Genomic DNA, 23,787 nt, shown 5'->3' with positions numbered 1-23,787 from the left:
AGAGGAGGATGAAAAGATAACGAAAAAGTAATACATTTGAATGAGAAATGCATTTCACGTGTGTGATGTGGTGTTTAGATTGTTTAAACGCAATTAGATTTTGCCTTTGAATGTTAAAACATTTTCATTAAAAAAAAAAAGACTAATTACATCGCTCGATGGTACAATTTGCTTGTTGAGAAATCAGTAGTTAACCTTTCTGGGTGTTGTAGTTTTCATTACTACAACAATTGCCAAGTATTAAAGTTCAAATAAAGATCAGTAATTATGAACCTTTTTTTTGCTCCGACAAGATCTTATCACCTCTGAGTGTTAACTTTATCATATTAATCGTGGCGTACGACGAAGATGCGATGAATGTCCAACCCGAACGCCTTCGCCACCCGTTCGTCTCAAACTGTGAAACAGCTGCTAATCTCCATCACCCCCCGATGGAACGTCCGGTTTGGCAGTGTTGCATATCAAGCTGAGGGATCATTTCATAGTCATAAATCATCAGCTGATTTTAATAACAAGTAACGCCTCCTTGCCCCCGCTTCTTCCCTCCGTCATCAGCATTCCCCAGGGTAATAATAACGTACTGCTGCTGTAAACGAGCACCGGATGGTTTACCATCCGGTTGGTGGAAAATTCAAAAATCAACACCCAAAACCCTACCAAGCGCTCACACAAAATCCGACTGTCTTCGGGAGACCATTGTCTGGTCAGTCCTACTAATGCGGGCATGCGAGCGAGCGCAGACTTTTCGGATGTACGAAAATTTAGCAAACACTACCTGACCCAACCGCCAACAACCGCCACTAATACTGCCACAATCAATCATTTCCATCCCGAACGCCAACGTCACCACACGGCCGTTCACCGACACAAGAAGGAGGAAATCCTGCCAAAATAATCGGACAATCCGACAAACCACCGGACTTCAATGCCACGTGTGCCGATGTGCCACGCGAGTCTCGTCCATCGCGGACCGATGTGCTGTCGGATGGTATGGGTCATGGTTTCAGTTCTGTATCGTCCACCAACTTATTCGCTGGCCGGTCTCTCTCTCTCTCTCTCTATCCCTCAGAATGGCGTCGTAAACCGGGGGGCGATCGCGATCGTGATCGCGTGGAAACAATTGAAGACGCAAAAATCCCGCCCATGAGCGGGCCGTTTCATTATGATGGTTGCCCTTGACTTGTATCTGTGCGGAGCAGGGAAGCCGAATACATAAAAACGGAAAACGTTGTACGGCCGGTGGTCAACGGTTTGACGGTTCTTCATCTAGGTGCATCGATGTTTCATGAGTTCGAGCAGACTGTGGCTTTGGTAATGTATCCATGCACATATGACTGTTGACGTCTTTAATGACAGACGGCCGATAGAAAATTATTCATTTCATTCATAGCTCAAATTAAATTTGAATAAACCTGGAAAGATCTACATGAATTAGTATAGAAGTAGAATAACCAAACAAATCGACAAATGAAAATTCCAATTAGAACTCAAAAGAAAGATTTCCACTTCAATGTTCAAGAGTCTGTTTGAAAAATTTGTCTGCTACTCTTCAGGTCCTGAAGATTACCGTCCCGAACGCAGGATTTGATTGAACCCCTTTATCTTATAGTGTCAAAAACTGTAAAAACAAAAGTTAAAAAAAAATATGAATCCTTGCGATACAAAAACGAGAATAATAGGTCTGTATTAAATTTATATATGACATTATATTTCCAAACTTCAATTTTCGCGATGTTTATATATTATAAATTTATTTAAAATAAAGGCATGGCATAATAATGGTATAAACATAATTTTAATTTTAAATGCTATTTAATTTCCAATATTTTTTCTATTTACTTCTTCTTCATTTAATTTTTGCTTACTATATAAAATAAATTATCAATAGTTTAAAAATTCATAAGACTGAATTTGAGACATTTTTGGATTTTATTCAAGTAGAACTGGAATGTGTCGAGTCTGAATTGAATTGGAATTGGACTGAAGGTTTTTACAGGTTTCTATTTAAAGCTTTCTCGACTGGCACACTGAAAGTGTTGCAATCGAAAAGTTTCAATTTCATCTTGTAAAATTTAGGTAGGCCTGGCCGTTTTACCGTTAATAATAAAAAACTTGTAAAAGATCCAGCAAAGTGATAATTTATACATATTCCAGGTCAATCCAGCACAACAATCTGTCAAACGTTCTCATCTCAAAACTTAAATATTGTTAGAAAATCTGAGATCAGTATCAAAACTTGAATAGAAAAGTAACCAATCAAGGTACTTTATAATTCTTATAATGATATTTATAAAGGGTGTCAAATTATCAAACTTAAAAACTACTTTTTCTGATGTAGAATTTTTAAACAAAGTTAATTAAACAAATATATCGTTTTTCATCATTTCATTTCATGATTCGTAAGTTAATCAAACAAATTCTCGGAATATTTAAAAAAACGGAGTTTACTCAAACTTTTGTATAAAGTTACATAAAAATAGCTCACCAAGAGTATTATATTATGAAAATATTGAATTCAAGCGGAAACAAGAAGCATCATACTATAAAATAAACGATTTACGTGTAATTGTCAACATCCATAGGCATATGAACATCAATCGTCTTCCTTCAAGCAAATCATTATTCCTCTTAACGACTCCCTTACAGCTGTAGTGAGCGCACCTGCGCATAAAGATAAACATTTTATGAATGAAAACACACTCACACACACACACACTAAACACCGTACCTTCGTTGCAACTTCACTCGCACCGCACATTCTACAATTCAAGCAAGACGCATTCATGCAAAAATCATGACCTGCACCCGTACCGCGTTCCTCACCCCGTCCCCGTCCTACCGCGTTTGATCAAATGCTCGAAGAAGGCGAAAAATAAAGATCGATATCGAGCAACCACCGCTCGGTACCGCTCCAAACCCGCCGCGAGGGCGAGCTTAGATTTGGGCTGGGAATGTAGAGATTCGCCACCGGGTCGCCATCTCCATTGTGTTAATGCTGCGAGGGGAGGGGACCCGGTAGGGTTATGGAATGGTGACCGCCTTGCATCTGGCACTGGCACACAAAACGCGTCATAGAACCATCTAATCAACACGCATGCGCATGCGTGTTTAACGCCCAAGACTTTGGCGGCTGCGCAAGGTGGGTAGGTAGGGATAACCGACTGACTTTGTTCCTTAATCTAAAATCTCGCCCCAAAGAATCCGAAACCATAACTGGGAGTACAAACTGGGGTGGAGAAGGAGGGTGGGAGGGGAGAACCCCCAGTGGCCAGGCGGCACGTGGTTCATGCTGGCTCGTTCGGTGTTCGGATCGTTCGGCTAGATCGCAAAACAAACACCCAGGAGCCATCCCATCATCTGGGTGGGTGGCATCTTTCTCTCCCTCTAGGGGGTGGTGGTGTTTCGTTTATTGTTCCACCCAGGTGCCCCCCAAGCACCTTTGGTGCTTTAATATTTCTTCCATCTTTTTTTGGGGCGGAAAAGCACCATTAGCGCGTTGGGTGGTGCGGGCGGTACGTTGTGCGGGAGGTCAAAGTGTATATAAAGAGGTGTGATTTTTCGCCGCACCGAACAGTTGACCGGGTGAGCTGGGTTTGGTACAGTGCATTAGCAGAGTGTGGGTTGCATCCCGGTGCTCAGTGGAAAACTCGGTGTAATAAGAAAAAAACAGCGCAGCAGGATTAAGTGTGAAGATGTATGAACTGTGCGAATAAATGTTACTACCGTGAAACATGCTGTTAATAAAAAAGTGAAATAAAAGAGAAAGTGAATGTGAAATAAATTTTAAGAAAAACAAAATACAAAGCGTTGGAAAGCAACAAAACAAAGTGCATAAAATATTGAAGTGTGATAAGCGAAAACAAAAAACCCACAATGAAGGTGGTTGTGTTGCTCAGTGTGGTGCTTATCCATCTGCTTCCAGTGCACTCCGATCAGACGGACTTTAATCACATCAATTCGGATGGCTCGTTTGCGTTCGGGTAGTGTACAGAAGCCTATTAAAAAAAAAAAAGAATCATGTGTCATCTCCCCACTGCAACGTTACTGAAATACTGTGTTCTATTCTGCTTTTATTTTCCTCCGTCTTTGGCGCGTTCCTGCAAAGGTTGAAAAATTCCGACACACCCGGTGCCCACTATCATACGGCGAGCGGCAACCCGAAGACGATCGTGCGGGGACGGTACGGAAGCCGCCAACCGGACACGGGGCGCGTCGAGGAAACGATCTACACGGCTGGACCGCGCGGGTAAGTTGCAAAGCCTACTACCCCCCAAAAAACAAAACACCATCTCCCTCGAATCCGAGTGAAAGGTGTCTCAATGATGAACTTGAATTGTGATCAGAGGACGCACCACGGCGAAGTGAGATACTAATTTAGCATTTATCACACCGTTAAGAGGAGCGTAATTATTTCGAGGTCAGGTCAGGTCGATTGTGTGGGGCGAGACAGCTGAGAATGCCCCCGCGGTGGGAATGATCCGGACCAGTGCGAGTTGACCTTCGTGTAGGAGTGGGTTTATAACACTGATGGGGTCAATTGTGATGAAGGGAGCGTGTTTTTTTTCGGTTGTTGTTTTTGCTTGTCTTATGCCATTCTTAACAGCCCGAAACCGATAGTTTTGCATTGTTACCTAAAGGGACGTTTAAATTCGACAGAATGGAACGGTTTCCATAGCAAGTGTTTAACTTAATTGTTCAATCGTTTTGAGAATGGTTCAAAAAATTAAAGTATGATAATTTTAAGGTCAGTTCTTCCAATTCTAGCTTCTGCAGCGTAAATATTGAGGCTGTTTTATATTGCGTTCAAAACTACAACTTGGAGAGACTTCAATGCACAGAAGACTACAACAGCGGTGAAAGCGACGAACCTTTTTTTTTTTTTAAATTAATTTGGAAATTTTCGTCTTTCTGGATTTTTTATAATTTGTTTTTTTTTTATCTTTAAATGACGGTTATGTACTTGCTCCAATAAAACTTAAAATAAATAAAATGCCAGCAGATAGTTATGCATTTAAATCAACCGATCTGGCCTAACATGTGGATGACTCCTTTTTCCATGTTCTAGAAAATTTTATCGGACTGAGTAATCATGCTGTTATTTAGATGAACTTTAGAGCCCACTGAGAACTCTATTTAATAATAAGATTTTGCTAGATAAAGCTAACCACTATAATATACTCCATAGGACATAACTTGCTCCATACAGCTTCCTTCAGTATTTGGCACTTTTAACTGCTTTTTAAATTATTTTCCTTAAACATTTAAATGTTATTACAAAATACAGAAAATGTACAATATCCTGATCTACTTTATATAACATTTTTAAACAAATGTGTAGCCTACAGGTTCATATTAGCTCATTAAAAAAGCTTTCCCTTAAACAATAGACTTCAAGCGACGAACCCCCTGTTGATTCATATAAAGAGAATTATTTTTTTGTTTAAAACTTTGTTAATATTTTTGTCCGTTAAATTGAATAGCTTTCGTGCCCGAGGACCGAAAATCCATCGCAAACAGAGCCTGTCGCAAGTGCAGCGTGGCCCGATCGGTACACCGGAAGACCCACAGGCCGACCCGTACGATGATCCAAGCTACGATTTCCAGTTCAAAACACGAAACTATCAGCGGCGCGAAGGTTCGGACAGTAATGGGCGCGTGAACGGTCTCTACACGTACATCGATGACGTGGGTGAGAAGCACTCGGTGCGGTATTCCGCTGGCTCCGGTACGGGCTATGAGGTAGCAAACCCCGTTCCGGATGCACCGAACACGATCGCCTACGAAAGTCCACTCTACAAGACGCACAAGCAGGTGCGAGGAAAGGTCGCGTTCGAGAGTGGCCCTAGCGGTTCCGGCCAGTACAAGTGAGTGGAACGGAATGGAGATAATGTGGTAAAAGCTGGTGGTGGGTATTTTGTATCACACTTCTTGGTTCACTCCTTTCAGATTGCTCTCTGTGGGACCGGATCAGCGACGAGCGGAAACGACTGGCCCGGACGGGGTGACACGCGGTTCCTACTCCTATCTGGACGATAAGGGTGTGCAGCGAACGGTGCAGTACATTGCCGGGGCCGGCATCGGTTACAAGGTGGTACAGAGTACGGTTGGTGCCGGGACGCATCGGTTACCGCAGCCCAACTTTGGCATCAATCACGTCGAACAGAGTGAAATCGGGGACAATAACAATCCCTCATACCAGACGGCTCCCTCCGGTCCCGCCAGTGAACGTCCCGGTGCTGGGTCGGGGGCTGGGTACGATCACGTCGCACGTCCTTCAGCCGGTGGCTATGACGGAGGTGGCTCAAATCGTCCAACAGCTCCGGGCGGATCATATGATCCTCCCACCGGTCCGTCCGGTGCGGGCAGTAACTACCCGGATGGATCCAAACCAGGAATTCCGGGCTATCCGGAGAGTGGCCGACCAACGGGGCAAGGATTCGACGAGGAAGACTTCGACAACAAGCGTCCGACGACGAGTTCCCCAAACTTGCGTCCGCCGACAACGGATCGACCGACGGCATCCGGCGACTCGAGTGAAGCATCGCGCGAAAAGTACCCACTTCCGGACGATCCTTCGGACCATGATCTTGGAGGCTATGGAGATGACAGCATAATAGGATTACTTCCACCGAAGTATGACTATGAGGCGGGTAGTCCCGGTGGTCCTACCAGTCATGACCCTGATCATGACCATGACCAACCGCCCCTATCCGGACCGTTCGATGTGGCCATCTCGAGTGGTCCATCCGGTCCCGCACCGTACCCAACGTTCGGCGAATCAGCACCCGGCACGAACGCGTACAATTCGAACGATTTTTCCGGCTTTCCCGAGGTAACGTACGATCAGAAGAAGCTCGAAGACGACCGCAAGAAGGATTGGCGCGATTTCGCGAAAGATTCCACGATCATAAAGAATGTGGGCGATTGGTACGTGGGACTCGCGCCGGGTGCCTCCGTCCGGGCGCATATACAGAATATTGATCTGCTACCGTACGGTGGCCGTGCTCCGTCGCCCGGCGATGCGTTGCGGCGCGATACGCAGGCGCAGGCCAAATCGGGCGGTAGAAAACCGTACGATCGACGGTAATTTCCAGCGGTTACAGATCGTGCGAAGAGCTTTAGTTATGTAAATAAATTATTGCACAATGAGTATTAATAGAAATAAAGTCGATCAAACGATCGGAAGCGAATGCGTTTTGAAATAATAGCAATTGATTGTATGTGTTTTCACTTATTTGTATGTAATTATAATTATCATTTACAGATTTTTAATCCTAGATGATTTTAGAGTGAGTGTTGGTGAAATAAATTACAAGAAAATAGACGAAATTTAGAACCCGTTCGTTTAGAATATTCCAAAGAATGATGTGAAAAAGAGAAAATTGAATTGCAAGATTGTAACAACAAAAATCTGATATTTCAATCATCATCTCTTAACGCCTACTTCGATCAATCGCCAATTTGTCTGTTCCGGCTGACAAATTGAACAAGCATCAATTAGCCGTCCCGTTCGGTAAAAGAAACGTGTGTATCAATTAGAGAGTTGCAAAAAAAGCTGTACATATGTAAAACTATTCATCAGTTTACATGTTTACCAGCACGCCAACATGTTGTGGGCAAGCGATAGCTGCGGGCAGCAGCGAGACGTTCACTTGTTTCACACATTGCATTTGAATACAATCGATGCGCCAACAGGCACCCTTCGCGAAGGAATGCGAAGCAACTATAGAAGGCATGAAAAAAGCTACAACGAACTAATCGATCAATACACATCGCTTTGTTAGAAGCTGGGCGAATTTGAATGGTGTGGTGGTAAATATGAAACGTATGACATTAAGGGGGCATTTCGGTTTGCAATGGCTGCCAACGGATGTACGAGATGAAGATAAGGATATGAAAGGCGTTGAAAGAACATGTGTTTGTACAGAATCATAACTGTTTCTGATTTTTGATCTGATAGATTTTTTTTATTGCTTTTCATCACTTTTTGTTCGATAATAAAATCCAATTTCCATTTAACCTTCGCATCCAGGAACTCACGTGCGTATAAATTATCGACACTTAACAAACCCCATTATCAGACATTGGTAATCAGGGGATTTGTCGTTAATTATTAAATTATACCACTTCAGCACAACAATAAACTACCCGTTTTGGTGACTGGTACGTCCCTAAAGCTACCTCTTGTAATGATTCATCCATTAACGATCCTGTATTATTACGGCAAGAATCAGTTGCAGTTCTTGAAAGTTAAATTATAAATACACACACAATTCTTCCCAATGCAATCGATCAATCTTCATCCCCAAAGGCTTCATTTTGTTACAAACTGCCTGATGAATCGATCGATCTATCGATCGAAGGGATTATTAGATTATACACTGCGCGCCATAACCTTCCCCCGTTTGTTTCGGTACTAACGAAGATGATCCACAAAGATTAATCGGGTAAACTATCCCGCAAGGCAGCACAACTCCCAAAGCAATAAGCAGTATGGGGCCAATTATTGTGCTAATAGTGCACGTTGCAATGCCAACGAATTATAGACCGTCAACGGGAACGCATCTACAATCGCGGTGCGGTAACAGTCGAGTTGTGACGTTACGGAGTGTAAGAGACGGAACCGGCTTTTAAGAATGTTAGAAATTGCTAATTACCCAAGATGCATGACGAATGCCGCAAGGGATGTTTTATTCTGTGATGCAGCAGCACACACACACACACACATTCACATGCAGATGATCCGCACCCGCACCACTTGGGGGTGGTTGAATGATCTGCCCTATATCACAATGTCGGCTAGGGGTTTGACACGATTATGACTAGACGAAGCAAACTCAATCATACCGGTTCCTCCGAGTATTAAGTCATCTGGTTGGGAATATTAACGTGGAGATGTTTTAGTGTGGATATCCATACACACACAAACACGCTCTAACGCACATCCGTATCGATCGAGTGCGTTACTGTAAAACTGCTTATAAAAACACCCAACGGACTGATCGTAGCAAGCAGTGTCTTCGGTACAGCTAGGCACAGTGTTCGCATCACCATGGCGCAAGGTCCAACGCTTACTTGGATGGTGCTTTCGTTGATGTTGGGAGTGATAACGGAGCAAGGATATGGTTGGAATCTTCAACCAAACACGTACTACCAAGGAGCGGGTTCCGGTGGTTACTTTGGTGGACGTGGCCCAGGCTCTCTAAGTAATCAAGCCGGAGCAGGAGCTAGTGGTGGATCGTGGAGTGCGGGAGGTGGTGGTTTCCAAGGTCAAACAGGTGGAGGTAGTACAGCCGTCAGCGGATCGGACAGTGTGATTCCTTTGGGTATTGAAAATGATCTCTTATTTAAGGGGCTTCCGGTGGAGTAGATCGAGCTGTGGGCAATGGAGCCAACCAGTGGACGGGTGGTGATAGTAGTAGAGCTCTGGGAGGAGTGGCAGGAGGAGTGTCCACAGCCAGTGATAGCTTTGGAGCAGATGGAACAGGTTTTCAGCAGTCAGGTGGAGCTCCCTTAGCGACAGGTAGTGCGCGATCGGTTAAATATAACGTGGAAGTGATTGTCACTAAGAGTGATCCTCTTTTTAAGGTTCCGAAGGTGGTGCTAGTTACAACAACCAAGGAAATTCGGGCAACTTTGGACCTGCCAATGGTCAGTTTGCTCCTCATCATGCTAATGGACCAGTTACTGGCGCTAACGGTACGTGAGGTGTGTCTACTAAATAATTGCATGTTAATATCTTGCTTACTTACAGCTCTTGCAGGATCTTTCGCATCATCCGGATCAGGATTTGGAGCAGGTGGACACTATCACGGTAGTCGACCCACTACCTCAACCTACGGTGCTCAACCATGGCGCTACGGAGCTCCGCATTATGGTGCTTACGGTGCAGCAAGATGGCCCTGGCACGGTAATGGTTACGTCTATCGAGTTCCTGTCGCACACATCAATCCGGACGGAAGTTACAGCTTTTCATACTACACACCGCACTTTTCGCGCGAAGAAACTGGTCACAGCAATGGAAATGTCGAAGGAAGTTACGGTTTCCAGACCGATGGTGCGAAACACAATTTTTCCTTCGACGCTGCACCGGATGTAGATCTGCGGACAAGTATCGGTGACTCCCGAGTGGGTGTTGCCAATCCGGCTGAGTATGGGCCCCAGTCAGTTCATTCGCGAGCGCGATTACCATTAGTGCCACAAACGACCTTCCAGCCTGGTGTGGACGAAGAGACAAGGACAAGTGATGGAGCTCCAAACAGTTGGGCCAGCCGAAGTGGTGTTGATGCGGGTGCAAATGATCAAAGTTCGCTTGCCGTTGTTGGGTTACCGAGAGCATCAACAGAAGCAACCGATACGGCACAGCCTACTGCTACGGACCGCAATCAAATAGTGCGAGGATCAACGGAATCAGTTGGTGTCAGTGATCTGGAAGCGCGATTATCTCAAGCGGATGGTACGGTAACAGCCGTTCCTCCACTGGGCGGATCAGTGGAACAGGTGGTGACACGTCCCGAGAATGAAGTACCTTCCTACGGTAATGAAATCGGACAAAATGATTTGCTGTACAATGGTGTAGCGAATGGTGGTTACCAACCCTTCGGCGCAGGCACTTCAAATGTCGCTCGGGATGGTACTGTTTCGCCTGACAGATCGTACCGGTTTGGCTACCAAACGCCAGACGCAGCCCGTGAAGAAACTGCCGATCAGGCAGGTAACGTACGAGGATCGTTTTCGTACAATAACGAAGCGGGCCGCAATGATATGCAGTACGTCGCTGGGGCTGGTATGGGCTTCCGTCCAACAGGGGGAAGTTTATCCGTACCGAATGGTTTAGCTGGTGGTGGTGGTGCTACTGGAACTGGATTGTTTGGAGGATCTGGTTCTGGTTTTGGGGATAGTGGAGGCGTTGGTAACCAAGGAGTCGGAGGAGCTTTTGGAGGATCTGGTGTTGGGTTTGGAGATAATGGAGTTGTTGGTAACCAAGGAGTAGGTGGAGCTTTTGGAGGATCTGACACCAGCTTAGGAGGTAGCGGAGTTGGAAACCGAGGCGGACAAGGAGTAGGAGGAACCTTTGGAGGATCCGGCTCTGATTTTGGAGATAGCTCTGGAATTGCGGGCAATCAAGGAGGACAAGCAGTAGGGGGAGCCTTTGGTGGATCTGGTACTGGTGTTGGAGGTGCCGGAGTTTTTGGAAACCAGGGAGGACAAAGAGTAGGAGGAAACTTTGGAGGATCTGGTTTCGGAGCAGGAGGGCAAGCAGGTTCTGGAGTAGGAGGAAACTTTGGAGGATCTACCGCTGGATTTGGAGCTGATGGCAGATCTCGTGCTTTTGGAAACCAAGGAACACAAACCGGCCTTGGAGCAGGAACTCAAGGTGCAGCTTTTGGAAGTGATGGTCGGCCTTTGGCATTTGGAAATCAAGGATCACAACTGGCTGGTGGTGCTGCAGGTACTTTCGGAGGATCCAACACAGGCTTTGGAGCTGATGGACGTCCGTTAGCTTCTGGCAATCAAGGAGCCCAAAGCGGTTCTGGCGCAAGAGGAACCTTTGGTGGTTTTGATGGAAGATTTGGTAGCCAATCAGGACAAGGATTCGGATCCTTCGGAAATCAGGGAACTACCCACAATCCTATTACTAGAAGCACATCGGCGAATGGTTTCAATGGCGGTCAATGGAATGGTTCAACAAGTCGATCTGTTTCAGTATCAGAAGATGACAACACCACCATAAACGATGAAGATACTGAACAAACAACTACGTTCGGAGATTATGGAGATGCAACTGGTGGAGGACTGTTTACTAACGCAAACCGTCGTTTAGCACAGTGAGGAAGGTACAATGGTGTAGGTATCGAATGTTGCCGAATAAAACATATTACTCGATTTCATAATTTTCTTTCGGTTGTATGATCGTATACTCAAGCAACACGCCCAATCAGATCGAGCACAATACTGGTGAAGGCTGGAAGCGTTAGGCTAACCGTACCATCTCCATTCACTGGTACTCGAGTTCCAGTGCAGTCTCCGCCGGCTCTTTCACCGGTAATTATATCACAATATTCGCCCGCAGGTAGACACGTCTTCCATACGCCGTCGTACGTTTTCATACCGGAGTTAAATACAGCAAAACCCACACTGCCACGACAGAAGGCAAATGTGCCACTAGTGTACTGAACATCCGTAAGTGGTGCCGGTGCTACTAGACTTCGGAAGGTAACCAAACGTCTTACTACTGGCCAGCGGTGCTCACAAATCCATCCATTCTGGCAGGAACCATCACTCGTTGGGTAACCGGGTGACAAGATGTTCTTCTGCCCGTCTGCAGGAGGTCCTTGGTCGGTGTCGGTGAAGTTATAGGAGCTCATCAGCCGTACAATACCATAATCGGTGGCCAGGGTGAATGCGATGGCTTGGATGTACATTGACCCATCTTTGAAGGTAAGTATTGAATCACCACCTGCTCCGTGTCCGCGCTGGTTATCATGGTTATCAACAAACACCAGAGCTGATTCTGATGGCGTAAGGCCAAACTGTGTTGCATTGCTTTTGGTTAGTGCTTGCAGTACGGAAGCTTCCAATTTGCCACGGAAGGTAAGCCCAATGAAGAGAGAATACTTAAACTCGGTGACTTCCCCAAGATCGGTGTACTGGGAGCTAAAAGATAAACAGACAGCATTACACGAAGGTTATGATGTGAGACGTATTGTATGTAGTGTATTCAAGAAACACTTACGCAGTTACAGCTTCGCTTCCAAGATCGATCACCTCCTGGTAGATGAAAGGGGCGGTATACATCGGAAAATCATACGTTAACTCCAGGAAGTTCAATCGCTTATAGATAGCGCGTAAATCCTCCGGTTCCATGTGTTTGCTGCCGTCCATCCTAAAGCCAGCCACTCCCAGCGCGATCAGTCGGTTCATAAACTCAACGATACGATCCTGCACATACGGTTCCGCTTGGTTCAAATCCGGCAAACCGCTCAGCTTGCAGTAGCGTACATTCGTAGCATTCTGATAGTTGTTGATGGTACAATCAGAATGAAAGTGAGTTCCATTGTACGGTACGGCCGGATAGTCTCTGCTGGCAGGATCACTTGACGATCCTGCAGTACCGTACAGTGGAACACTGTCACCTGGAGCTGCCATATGGTTGACGACTATGTCCACATACACACGAACTCCAGCACGTTGGCAACGGCGCACCATAGTGGCAAACTGTTGTTCGTTGCCTGATCGCGAGTTGATCGTGTAGGAGATGGGCTGATACCTTTCCCACCAGGGACGGTTCGGTACAATCGCGTACTCGTTAACTGGCGACACCTGCACGCCACCGTATCCGGCAGGCCCGAGAAGCCGCTCACACTCCACCGCAATATCGTCAAATGTCCATTCGAACAGATGTACCATTACATGACGCCCTGGATAATAGTGAGGGTCGTTATGATTTACTGGAGAGGTGGAATCTTCCCCAGCCAAAATGACCGGAATACTGGTCAATTTAGATGTAGCACCAGGTGTATTGCTAGCAAGCGAATTTACACCTTGTGATGGCGTTTCCACGTTTTCCGTCGAGAAATCCACTTCCACATCCGATGTCAGCTTGAAACTACTTTGCACAGGATTAACTTGCAATGCATTTGCAGCGAGTGAAGCACGTTGTTCGTTTGTTGGAATTAGTCTAGAAAATTGGCTGAGTATGGCCGATGGATTGAACAAAGATCGCGATGCATTTGAAGCAAGACTTCCGAACGCATTTGCCGCATTTTGAAAGCGACTAACACCGTCGGGAATAGCGTTGCTAAAAGAGCGTAAAATGTTGGCAAAATCTGGTACTGCTGGAATTTGTACATTCGATGGCAATATGGGTGACGATTGAAACGGGAGTGTGTTTGTTGGACTAGACAAGAAGCTGGTGAAAGGATTAGTAAACCTCTCTATTAAGCTCGATACCGATGGTGATGAAGATCCACTGTTGGAAGCTAGCTGGGGAGCTTGTGCTACAAATGAAACTCTTCTCGATTGCGGATCGATTGCCGCACTCAGAAGGCTGCTTGAAAATCCTAAAGCACCGCCATTTGCGAGCGATGGTATGGTGAATGGACCTAACTGTAGGCCATACGCTGAATCGAAATTGGCATACGAGCTCACTATCAGCAACACTATCAAGCCAAACGATGCCATGGGGTCTAGCAACAGTACTAAAAGACCGAAACGCTATTGCACGTGGTTTTATAGTGAACAAAGCACATGTTGGTTTGATAGTTTTACGTGCATTGTTTGCACAGATTGAGGTGTTGTTGAAGTACAAGCAATGACACCGATAATAGACGATAATGATATTGCTTTAAAGTTTTAATTTTAGGTGAAATGTTTGTCTCACAATATTTATCATCGTCATCGTGAATTCAATATTGACGACTAGACTCACCTGCGGAATACACCTTGTAGAGGAAAGAATTAGAATGCTTGTTAGTTTCGTTTCAATATTTATGCTGGAACAAACGTTACACATTGTACTACAATGCAACTATTTTGTACAACTCCAACAATCTCGCAATCAATTTCATTAAATTTTCAATCAATTCCCGTGATACCACAGTACACATCACAGCTGCGGTCAAATACCACAGTTGAGTTGAGCTTGTAGGGGAAAACAAGTTTGACAGCTGTCAAGTCACCTCATGTATTTGTTTACATTTCATCAGTGTTGTTTTCTGGTATCTTTTCTATTCCACACCGCACTGGACCACTGAAGCTGTTTTGCTTCTAACAATGCGTAAAAAAATCCACGTATATTCGTTTTCCAAAGTGTTATAAAGTGGGTTCAATTGTACGTAGTCTAGCCTCTGTTTACGACTGTTAAAATAACGCCAAACTCACCCCAACAATGGTGCGAAAATTGAAATTCCATGAGCAAAAGCTGCTCAAGAAGGTGGACTTCTTCAACTGGAAGGAAACGAACAGCTTGCAGGAATCCAAGGTGATGCGCAAGTACCACCTGCAGAAACGTGAAGATTACACCGCTTACAACAAGGTGGCCCGGAGCGTACGTGAGCTAGCAAAAAAGATCGCGGACATCGATCAAAAACACCCGTTCCGGACGGAGATGAGTGCGTTGCTGCTGGAGAAGCTCTACGTGATGGGTGTGATACCGACCAAGTGGGATCTGGAGAATGCAAACAACATTAGCGCATCATCGTTCTGCCGCCGCCGGCTTCCGCTCGTGCTGGTGAGAAATAAAATGTCGGAAAATGTAACGCACGCGACGAAAATGATCGAGCACGGACACGTGCGGGTCGGTGTAGAGGTTGTAAAGGATCCGGCCTTTCTGGTGCCCCGAACGCTGGAAGATTTCGTCACCTGGGTGGACGGTTCCGCCATCCAGAAGCATCTGTTGGAGTATAACGATATGAGAGATGATTTTGAGATGTAAATACAGTACAATTTATGTGAAGGTATTAAGCTCTTTCTCTTGTCGTTACGCACTCTCACTGAACATTCATCCGAATTCTTTCATTATAAATAAAAAAATAACAATATTTCTCTAGTTTTGTTATTTATGTAAGATTTTGCGATTAGTTTTACCACAAAGAATATTTTTGTCTCGTGTCAGTAATTAAATAAAATCTCACACTATTCCTCTTTCATTGGTTTCTTCAGTGTAATTACTGGAGAAGTCAACTGATTCATACGAACGAACGCAAACGTAAATCTCCGTACTACAGCATAAAATATCGTGTAGTATAGCGGTGACTCTTCTTGTGGTGTACTTAGCAGGAAAGTTTACCATGAAACTGTGAGGACCGCCATTCTTAAACACGGTAATGATATTCAAGGAAGAATTCGTGGAAACATGGATCACACCCAACTACACCGCCGACACTGGTAGCAAATTAAATTACTTGCCGTCAAACAATTACTGCTCGTAATCGTAACATTCTAGTCGTGTGTTAATTCTGCAAAATGTTTCCCTCTAAGGTACACTCATACTGCTACCCTAAACATAACACGCACCCTGTGCATTCCTATTGTAATAAGTCTGCCGAGCACAAATTAGTAAACGACCGATTTGGCTCATTCGTTGCAGATAGTTGCTCCTTATGCTGCAAGTATAATCCATTCATCCATCTAACCTACAACCGGTTTCAAATCTTTGCCGGCTTCACCGTTTGCTGCCACATCGGCACCACCGTTTGCAGTCGTCCCCTTTTTACCCGCACCGCTCTGTGATTTGCTGGAAGCGATGTCCTCCTCTTCCTCGGCACCTTCACCGGCCGTTTCAGATCGCTGCTCCAGGCCGTTCTTTTCTGTGTGCCGGAACTTATCGTAACGCTCCAGGTTCGTTTTATCGTCATCTTCCTCCTCGACGTCATCCTGCACGTCACGCAAAAGATCACCCAAATCATCATTGTCCACCACCTGCCACATCAGTTTATCGACCTGTTCGTCTGTCAGCGTACCGGCACCACCGAGCGCGGTTAAATTATTGCTTCCATCGAACGATAGATTTGCTTCACTTGAATCAACACTGGCCCCATCCTGCGCTACCGTATTCGTATTACCGGTGTTGGAAGCATTTGTTTTAGTTGCATTGGAGGCAGCATCGCTTCCGGCGGAACTATTCTTGTCCAGTTTGATATCGCTTTCGGTTTTAATCGATGCAGACTCGGTCGGGTTGGTACTGGCTGCGCTAGTGTTGTCAGTAGATGGTTTTGATTCAGTGGTTCCAGTCGAATCGTTCAATTTCTTTTCATCACCTGTAGAAATAAAATAGAGTTAATGGTACTCATGAATCAATGTGTTTAGATTATAATGGATAAAAGTACAGGGTGTACCAAACATAGTGGTAACCTTTTTCACGTTTTGTTTGAATTCTTAAGATTTTTTTGTTGGTAAGTATTTGAAAATTAAATCGTACAGGTGTCCACCTACAGATGATACACACACGTAAGCTATCTTATATCCATTTCTATCAATTTTTTGTGTATCGGGTTGAATGACAGCCACGTTTCGTCGTATGTTGGTGTCCTTGCAGCGTTTCTGGTTTATCAACATAAACCTTTCTCTTCAGATTTCCCTACAGGAAAACGTCTGATGTGATCATATTTGAAAAACGATTCGGATAATCGAAATCGCCATTTTTCGATATCAACCAATTTTGGAACAAAAAAATGTTTAATGATTACAATTGTACTGGACTGAAGTTTTTGGCACAGAAACGAACATGGCAATCTGTATCACGGTTTTCAAGTTGTTTAGAAAAATGTACATCGATTACCACTATGTAACGGGTACACACTCTGCATCAACCAGCATTTTTGCTACGCCTTACCCTTCGTACCTGTAGCTGACTCCTTGTCACCCTTCAGTTTCTTCTTGTGGATACGCTCCGCCTGTTCGCGCAGCTTCTTATCCTTCCGGAAGCGTATATACAGCTTCAGATGAGGTCGCTTCTTGCAGTGCTCGCGCAGTACGCGTTCCTGGTTCACTGCACGCCGTGGCAAGTACATATTGCACAGCTCACAGTATTGCACCTGTACAATCTTCACGTACTCCTCGCCGATGATCATTTGATTTTCATCGTCCTCATCCAAATCGTCATCGTCCTCGTCATCGTCATCCTCCGTTCCGGCCCGACCACCACCACCACCACCAGCATCACCGAAGCCGCGCTTTCTTGTGGGTGTCGATTCCGCACCTGCACCCGGTTCGCAAATTTCATCCACCTTGCCAACCTCATCAACAATGGTCAAGCTGTCCAGGTCGATATCGCCCGTATCGGCCGGAAGCTCTTCGCCCGACTCTTCGCCCTTCGTGGACGAAGCGTACCGCTCGACGCGTGCCTTAATTTTCAAATGATCCAAAGATGCTCGGTGCGTTTCGAACGCCATCGGGCTCTTGAAGCCAAGGTTACATATGTTGCAGTACGGCATCAGGAATTTCTTCATCATCTTGTGCCCTTCGGACTGCTGGTGAATGGCGCGCTGTTGCCGGTAGTTCAGGCGACACAGCATACAGAACCCGGGACGCTTACTTTCCTCCCCACCCGTTCCGTCGTCTGATTTTTCATCCTCGTCCTTTTGGGCATTCCGCTGCGCAGCACGCATTTCCAGCAAACGCTCCCGACACTTAACAGCCAACGTGCGCATTTTCATTTTGTGGGTACGTGCATAAAGATGGGTTTGGTACTCCTGTAAAATACAACAACATATAGATAAAAGTTAAATTGACTATTTTTGTGTACATGAAAACTATCTCTTCCCGATTTGCTTACCTTGAACGTTACACACTTTATCTTGCAGTGCACACACGTGAGCTTGATGAAGTTGGACGACCGGTACTTCGTGTTGATCTTAGTCGATCGCTTTTTTTCCGATCCCTCGTCCGAAGCCTTACGGTCTCCCTCCTCCTTACCGTCTTCTTTCTTAACGGTTTTCTTTACTGGTGTTTGTACTTTTACACCATCTTTCCCTTCACCTTCCTCACCGATCGTAGTTGCTGTAGCGAAGGAAAAAGGTTAAACATGTGCAACACAATGCAGTTAAAACTATAATGCGCAATTATTCTTACCAGTATTGTTGGGATCATTTTCGTCATGGTCCTCCTCTTCGTTACGTGCGGACGATTTGGATTTTGTATCTGCAGCATCGTCGTCGTCGTCGTCGTCCCACAGTTCACTTTTTTCCTCCTTAATGTCCACTTCTTCTTCCTCATCGTCTTCTGCAACGTCGGTTTTCTTGGCCTTTTTTGATCGTGAGGGTGCCGCTTCGACATCACCACCATCGTCCTCTTCCTCATCATCGTCATCGTTTTCGAACGGTGACTCATCGCATCCGTCTTTTGCGAACTGAAGCGCACGCTTGTAGAGAATTCTGTGGGAAATATATAACGTGTATTAATGATCAAATCGCACTCTTATATCTAGACCAGTAATGGCAAACATAAGGGCTTCTGCAAGTACTTTCAATATCGAAGGAATATCGAGAAATTCGTCTGTTCATGCAAAATTCTAGCTAATAAAAATGTCGATATTTTATTTTTAAAAAAGTAAAAGGAGTTAAACATCACTGCTCTAGAATTATGCTTTCCATCGATATATGAGTTAATACGTACTTCTTCGAAATCCTCATATCTAACGTCCGTTTGGACATCACATCGCTGCCACCCATAATACGGCTTCGCATGTCACCACGGCCCCTTATCGATGGGAAGCGTCGGTTGTGCATCGGTATCGGGCGCATATCCGTCCGTCGGTGGTGCCCACCCATGATGCGTGACGTCAACATGCCCCGCCGGCCATCGGAGCGGTAGTGCGAAATCCGTCCCCGCATCATACCACCTCCCCGGCGATGCATTCCACCACCGCCCATGAGTGAGCTACCGCCAATGTGTGATCGATGGCCGCCTCCCATCGGAGGGCGCATCATCGAACGACCGCCGCTGCTGCTGCTATGGCTGCTCCGCATCGCCACCGAACGTGGCGGTCCCATGCTGGTAGAGCTGTTGTCCCGTGACCTGTAAGAACTGCCGGAATCACCGCCACCGCCGCCACTGCCACCGCCACCACCACCATGGCTGCGGCTGGCACTGCTGCTGCTGCGATGATGATCGAACTTGCTACGGTTCGAACTGTCGGCAGCACCGGACGACGACGAGTGGTGCTCGTTGTTGCTGCCACGCTTGTCGTACGACGAACTGGAACTGCCTCCCTCGTGGTACCGGCTAGACGATCCACCGCCACGTCCACCAACAGCACCGCTTCCGCTGCTACCATAATCGCGCCGCGAGCTTCCTCCCTGCTATACACCGGATACCGCGCACCGTTGCATCATATGGCATCCCGGTTCACCGACGATGTGTGATTTATTCCATGTTCGTGCATTCCATCGCGTGCATTAAACCACGATACACACACACACACAAACAGTACATTCATGTGATGGATAATTTCGTGAATTGGTTGAAGAGATTTGGCATTAGAATATCAGTTCATGTCAGATTAAGGGAAGTTGATCTTTGATTTGGTTAAAATGGGCCCCATTTTGGTGTTGGGTTTTGGGTTCGTTTATGCAATACTGTTACGGACGAAAAAAACCCCACCAATCCGTTGGCTATTCGAGAGGTATAAGCGATAGAGAATTAGCTAGCTAGCCATGGGGTGGGCTAGCTTCGCAAGTGATCCGGTTTTGCTGCGACACGTGCGCTTTTTTGCCGACATTCCATATCCGTAAAAAAAAGCTTGCACCAAACGTATCTCAAGAGAGCTAGTCAGTTTTGTTATTATGGCCATGTGTTTTACTACGTGTGTTGCTTTATCGATGTTACGATCACCAATGGTTCACTGTTCTTTCTCTATCTCCCACATAGTTTTCCACGTTTCCACGTCTCATGTTATGGATGTCCTTTTTAACAGGGAATTTTTTGCACCTTCGCCATCATCATCACGCTCAACATTAATTTCCTCCTGCTTCTTAACACATGCAGCACCACCGCGAACAGCGCGTTTCACATAGCTAGAACAAGTTTCCTGTATCACCGCCTTCATTAGACTATCACGGAGCATGCGAAGGTCCTACTAATGAATAACTGTGTTGTATCGTTTATCAGTTTTCTCGTATCACCATTTTTTCCATATCCTTCCGTACTTGTAGCATCGATAAATATGCATTAACCATCTGCTATCATGAAGATATGCTCTGTTTGCTGGTGTGAGTGAACAATGTCACGTAAAGAAAAATCTGCAGATACAAGACACGTTACATCGGATCGGAACATAAGGTACAAAGAAAAAATATGCACGACGACGAATAACTGCAGAGTTCGGTGATTTTTTTTTCTCCGTGGAGCAACGCGTGCAACAACCAATCGATGGGCGATCGGGGATCATTTGCCTTTACTGTGGCATTGTTTGGCACGGTTCATTCTGTTCTCTACATGCCGTCTGTTTAATGTTGAACTGGGAAAATAGATGAATGCAAGATAAATTCAAGGAGAAACGCCCGACATACAACGCTCCATTTCTTTTTACGTTGAAATTACTTTCGGTCACGGTTGACCATAACGACTACGACGGGAAAGGATGCGTTTGTGATCGGTTCCTTCCTGTCAAAGATGCTCGATGCTCCCCTGCAGCAACAGCGGCCAATATTCTCGCTCTCTCTCTCACACTGTGTAGATTTAACCTTTGATACTGCATAGATCTTGATATTTCGTTCGCTTTCTTGTATGCGTTTTGCACCACAAGAAGCTTCCGTTGTTTATAGTAAAGAAAACAATCTCATCCACTTGGTCTCTTCTCATTCTGCTTCTCAATAGCAACGTGCAGCATTATCAAAACCGACTGATCAGCCCGGGAACCTACCGCCATTAGGTGAATGTTCATTTGCGCTCTAAACCGTACACGGCATTATTCGTCCACGAATAGGCATATGCGACCGTCAAAGGGGGGCGTTTGCGACCTTTTGCTCCGGTTGCATGCCCGGGTTCTTTCGCTTGATCAGAACCTCGTTCTCTAGGAAGGATGCACAACAGACAAATCCATTCCCCGTTTTTGCTTGCTATGTTCAAATGATCATCAGCTGTAGCAGCTTAATCTCGTGTCTCTTCTTCATTGGAAATAACTTTACGGATTTGATGTTAAACGCGAAATAAAGAAAAGTATCATCAATTAATATGAATCACGAAAGGAAATAGACATTTGTGTAAAAAAGATATCGGTTAAACAAGCCTCCTAATGCATTACGCAGGGTTGAGTGCGAAAGGTAAACTAAAATTACGATGAAAAGGAACTTTTTTCCCCGCAATTAGAAAAACTAGTGCTTTGTTTGTGTGCCACTAATGCGGTCGCTAAAAGTATGGCGTTTAACCCTTTCCAGACGTACCGAAAACTATGTTTGCAGAAGGCCAACAATGCCATTCGAGGCGGATATTGAGCATTGATTTGCGTTCGCATTTCGCTTATATACAATGCGGTTCTTACACTCGCAACATTTTAGCCAAGTCGATTTGCTACAATCAATACTCTGCGCCCACAATTACCTGAGTGTTGTGATCGCTGCGAGGACGCTTCCGATCCGGGGAACGACGGTCGCGATTATCCTGACGAACGGAACGATGGGGAAAAAGATAAAATATTCATTATTGTGCTGTCACAATGTCAACCGTTTCGATAGGTACACGGTTCATTATTTTAAATAAACTGTCCAGAGTCAGACAGGCACTTACCTCGTACTTGGAGGAGTTCGAACGTTTGTAGTTATCGTTGCGACTATCGTGCCGAGAGTACCTTGAATCTGATTCGTACCGGGACGAGTTCCGGGAATCGTATCCACCGCCACCGCCACCGCCACCGCCACCTCCGCCACTGCTGCTGTACCGACTGTTTCGGTTATCGTTCCGGTTGTCATAGCTGCTGCTGTTATGATGGTTCGAACCATGGTATCCACTTCCGCCGTGGTACGTGCTGCGTCCAGCTCCTCGTGAGCCTCCTCCCCGCGAGTGGTAACCACCCCGCACACCACGTAAAACCATTTTTGGAAACTTCTTATTTCACTGACTTCCTTCTCGATTCACACTGCTTGCAGAACGAATTAAACGGTACGCTGCAAATGTTAAGGAAAAGATAAATATTCAGCTATACACGCTTTACATGTAAAATGTTTCGAAGTGTATTTCTTCCGTCTAAGCTCACAACAAATTGCAAATCGTAGAAATTCACAATTCTAATATGGCGGAACACCGGTGCTAGAGACGCCATCAAGGTGAAGGAAAAGTTTGCACCAAACGCCAATTACCTGCTGAATTAGCACGCTCCACTAGTGGAAATCAATCGGATGGACTAAGCTTCGACAAATACTACTTCTTTCCTGCAGTAAATTGTCTTGCAACACGTATTTTCTGTAGGTAAATCCTTGTTAACACAGAATGGGCACGGAGAAAGAATTTTTTCACGTTCACGAATAGGATTATTTGGCAGGTTGGTTCGTGGAATGCATTTTGACAGCTCGGTACAAAATGACAGATGGTCTCGGATCGAACCGGTATGAACGAAAAATTGAAATTTTGGAGCAATCAGCATGTAAATAGAAATGCAGAAATAGAATAGAATAGACATATTCTGAAATTAATTTTTGCCTATTTCATGTATAATCACGCCGAATTATTCGCACACGAAATGTTTTAAATTAATATTTTCTACGATTGAACCCAAACAAGTCTCAACGAATTATCTATTACTAGCCGAATCCTAAACGACGATTAACCAAAGGCTCGTAGCACTCTGTTGACTGCACATATAATCGGATATGTTCGTAAATATCTTGAATATTCAGAGTTTGCCAATAGATAGGATACGGCGTGTGCAACTTCTGGAATCGCGCAAGCGAATAAGATAAAGCGTACCTAGATAAAGCGTGATCTAGATATGGAATCGCGTGCACAATTTTGTGAATGTCAAATCGGCCGGTCGGTTTTAAAGCTGGGTATATATTACCCAGCTTGAAGAGTTGAAATTAAAAAATACAGGGTTTGGTAATACATAGGACACGGCGTGCCCAACTTATGGAATTGCGCAAGCGAATAAGACAAAGCGTACCATAAATAGTGAAACGCAAAACATGGTTATGGTATCGCGTGATCTGGATATGGAATCGCGTGCACAATTTAGTGAATGTCAAATCGGCCGGACGGTTTTGGAGCTGGGTATATATTACCCCGGTTGAAGAGTTGAAGTTTAAAAATAAACATTTCAAATTAATGTTGCATGAAATAGCGAATTTTGGAGAC

General features: G+C 45.2%; 4 protein-coding genes and 1 pseudogene across 6 annotated transcripts; 3 read left to right on the top strand and 2 right to left on the bottom strand.

Moving 5' to 3' along the window:
* The first annotated feature begins 3,873 nt into the window (after positions 1-3,873).
* LOC128304899 (pro-resilin-like) lies at positions 3,874-7,092 on the top strand. Its single transcript, XM_053042144.1, has 4 exons — positions 3,874-3,980; positions 4,106-4,246; positions 5,481-5,864; positions 5,947-7,092. Exons 1-4 carry the CDS (start codon positions 3,874-3,876, stop codon positions 7,085-7,087), a joined length of 1,773 nt encoding a protein of 590 aa, XP_052898104.1. The 3' UTR covers positions 7,088-7,092.
* Positions 7,093-9,040: 1,948 nt separating this feature from the next.
* Positions 9,041-11,880, top strand: LOC128304898 (PE-PGRS family protein PE_PGRS5-like). The gene is made up of 4 exons (XM_053042143.1): positions 9,041-9,284; positions 9,353-9,523; positions 9,589-9,699; positions 9,755-11,880. The coding sequence occupies exons 1-4, from the start codon at positions 9,053-9,055 to the stop codon at positions 11,830-11,832; spliced, it is 2,592 nt and encodes an 863-aa protein (XP_052898103.1). The 5' UTR covers positions 9,041-9,052; the 3' UTR covers positions 11,833-11,880.
* On the bottom strand, positions 11,640-14,515 carry LOC128302872 (alpha-amylase A-like; annotated as a pseudogene).
* A 203-nt stretch (positions 14,516-14,718) lies between these two features.
* On the top strand, positions 14,719-15,471 carry LOC128304901 (U3 small nucleolar ribonucleoprotein protein IMP3). The gene has a single exon (XM_053042145.1). It carries the CDS (start codon positions 14,891-14,893, stop codon positions 15,434-15,436), a length of 546 nt encoding a protein of 181 aa, XP_052898105.1. The 5' UTR covers positions 14,719-14,890; the 3' UTR covers positions 15,437-15,471.
* Positions 15,472-15,546: 75 nt separating this feature from the next.
* Positions 15,547-22,967, bottom strand: LOC128304897 (uncharacterized). 3 transcript variants are annotated; one of them, XM_053042140.1, is made up of 8 exons: positions 22,797-22,967; positions 22,228-22,604; positions 22,042-22,101; positions 19,117-19,802; positions 18,574-18,875; positions 18,278-18,501; positions 17,336-18,194; positions 15,547-16,760 (listed from the first exon to the last, which is right to left on the bottom strand). In XM_053042140.1, exons 2-8 carry the CDS (start codon positions 22,531-22,533, stop codon positions 16,132-16,134), a joined length of 3,066 nt encoding a protein of 1,021 aa, XP_052898100.1. In that variant the 5' UTR covers positions 22,534-22,604; positions 22,797-22,967; the 3' UTR covers positions 15,547-16,131. The 3 variants fall into 3 exon arrangements, with proteins under 3 accessions (XP_052898100.1, XP_052898102.1, XP_052898101.1); XM_053042142.1 differs by having other exon boundaries at positions 17,345-18,194; XM_053042141.1 differs by having other exon boundaries at positions 19,117-19,799.
* Between the last annotated feature and the right edge of the window lie 820 nt (positions 22,968-23,787).

The sequence above is a fragment of the Anopheles moucheti genome, chromosome 3, assembly GCF_943734755.1.
Source record: "Anopheles moucheti chromosome 3, idAnoMoucSN_F20_07, whole genome shotgun sequence".
In the NCBI taxonomy this organism is placed as follows: domain Eukaryota; kingdom Metazoa; phylum Arthropoda; class Insecta; order Diptera; family Culicidae; genus Anopheles; species Anopheles moucheti.
Note: the sequence above shows the minus strand (reverse complement) of the source record. Positions and strands in the feature narration are given on the sequence as shown.

Coding starts and splice junctions, on each gene's coding strand:
- LOC128304898 (XM_053042143.1), top strand. CDS start 9,053: ATGGCGCAAGGTCCAACGCTTACTTGGATGGTGCTTTCGTTGATGTTG. Junction 9,285..9,352: donor CCAAGGTCAAACAGGTGGAG/GTAGTACAGCCG, acceptor CTCTTATTTAAG/GGGCTTCCGGTGGAGTAGAT. Junction 9,700..9,754: donor ACCAGTTACTGGCGCTAACG/GTACGTGAGGTG, acceptor GCTTACTTACAG/CTCTTGCAGGATCTTTCGCA.
- LOC128304897 (XM_053042140.1), bottom strand. CDS start 22,533: ATGGTTTTACGTGGTGTGCGGGGTGGTTACCACTCGCGGGGAGGAGGC. Junction 22,102..22,227: donor CGAACTCCTCCAAGTACGAG/GTAAGTGCCTGT, acceptor TCCGTTCGTCAG/GATAATCGCGACCGTCGTTC. Junction 16,761..17,335: donor GTCAGCTACAGGTACGAAGG/GTAAGGCGTAGC, acceptor TTATTTCTACAG/GTGATGAAAAGAAATTGAAC.
- LOC128304899 (XM_053042144.1), top strand. CDS start 3,874: ATGAAGGTGGTTGTGTTGCTCAGTGTGGTGCTTATCCATCTGCTTCCA. Junction 3,981..4,105: donor GATGGCTCGTTTGCGTTCGG/GTAGTGTACAGA, acceptor GTTCCTGCAAAG/GTTGAAAAATTCCGACACAC. Junction 5,865..5,946: donor AGCGGTTCCGGCCAGTACAA/GTGAGTGGAACG, acceptor CACTCCTTTCAG/ATTGCTCTCTGTGGGACCGG.
- LOC128304901 (XM_053042145.1), top strand. CDS start 14,891: ATGGTGCGAAAATTGAAATTCCATGAGCAAAAGCTGCTCAAGAAGGTG.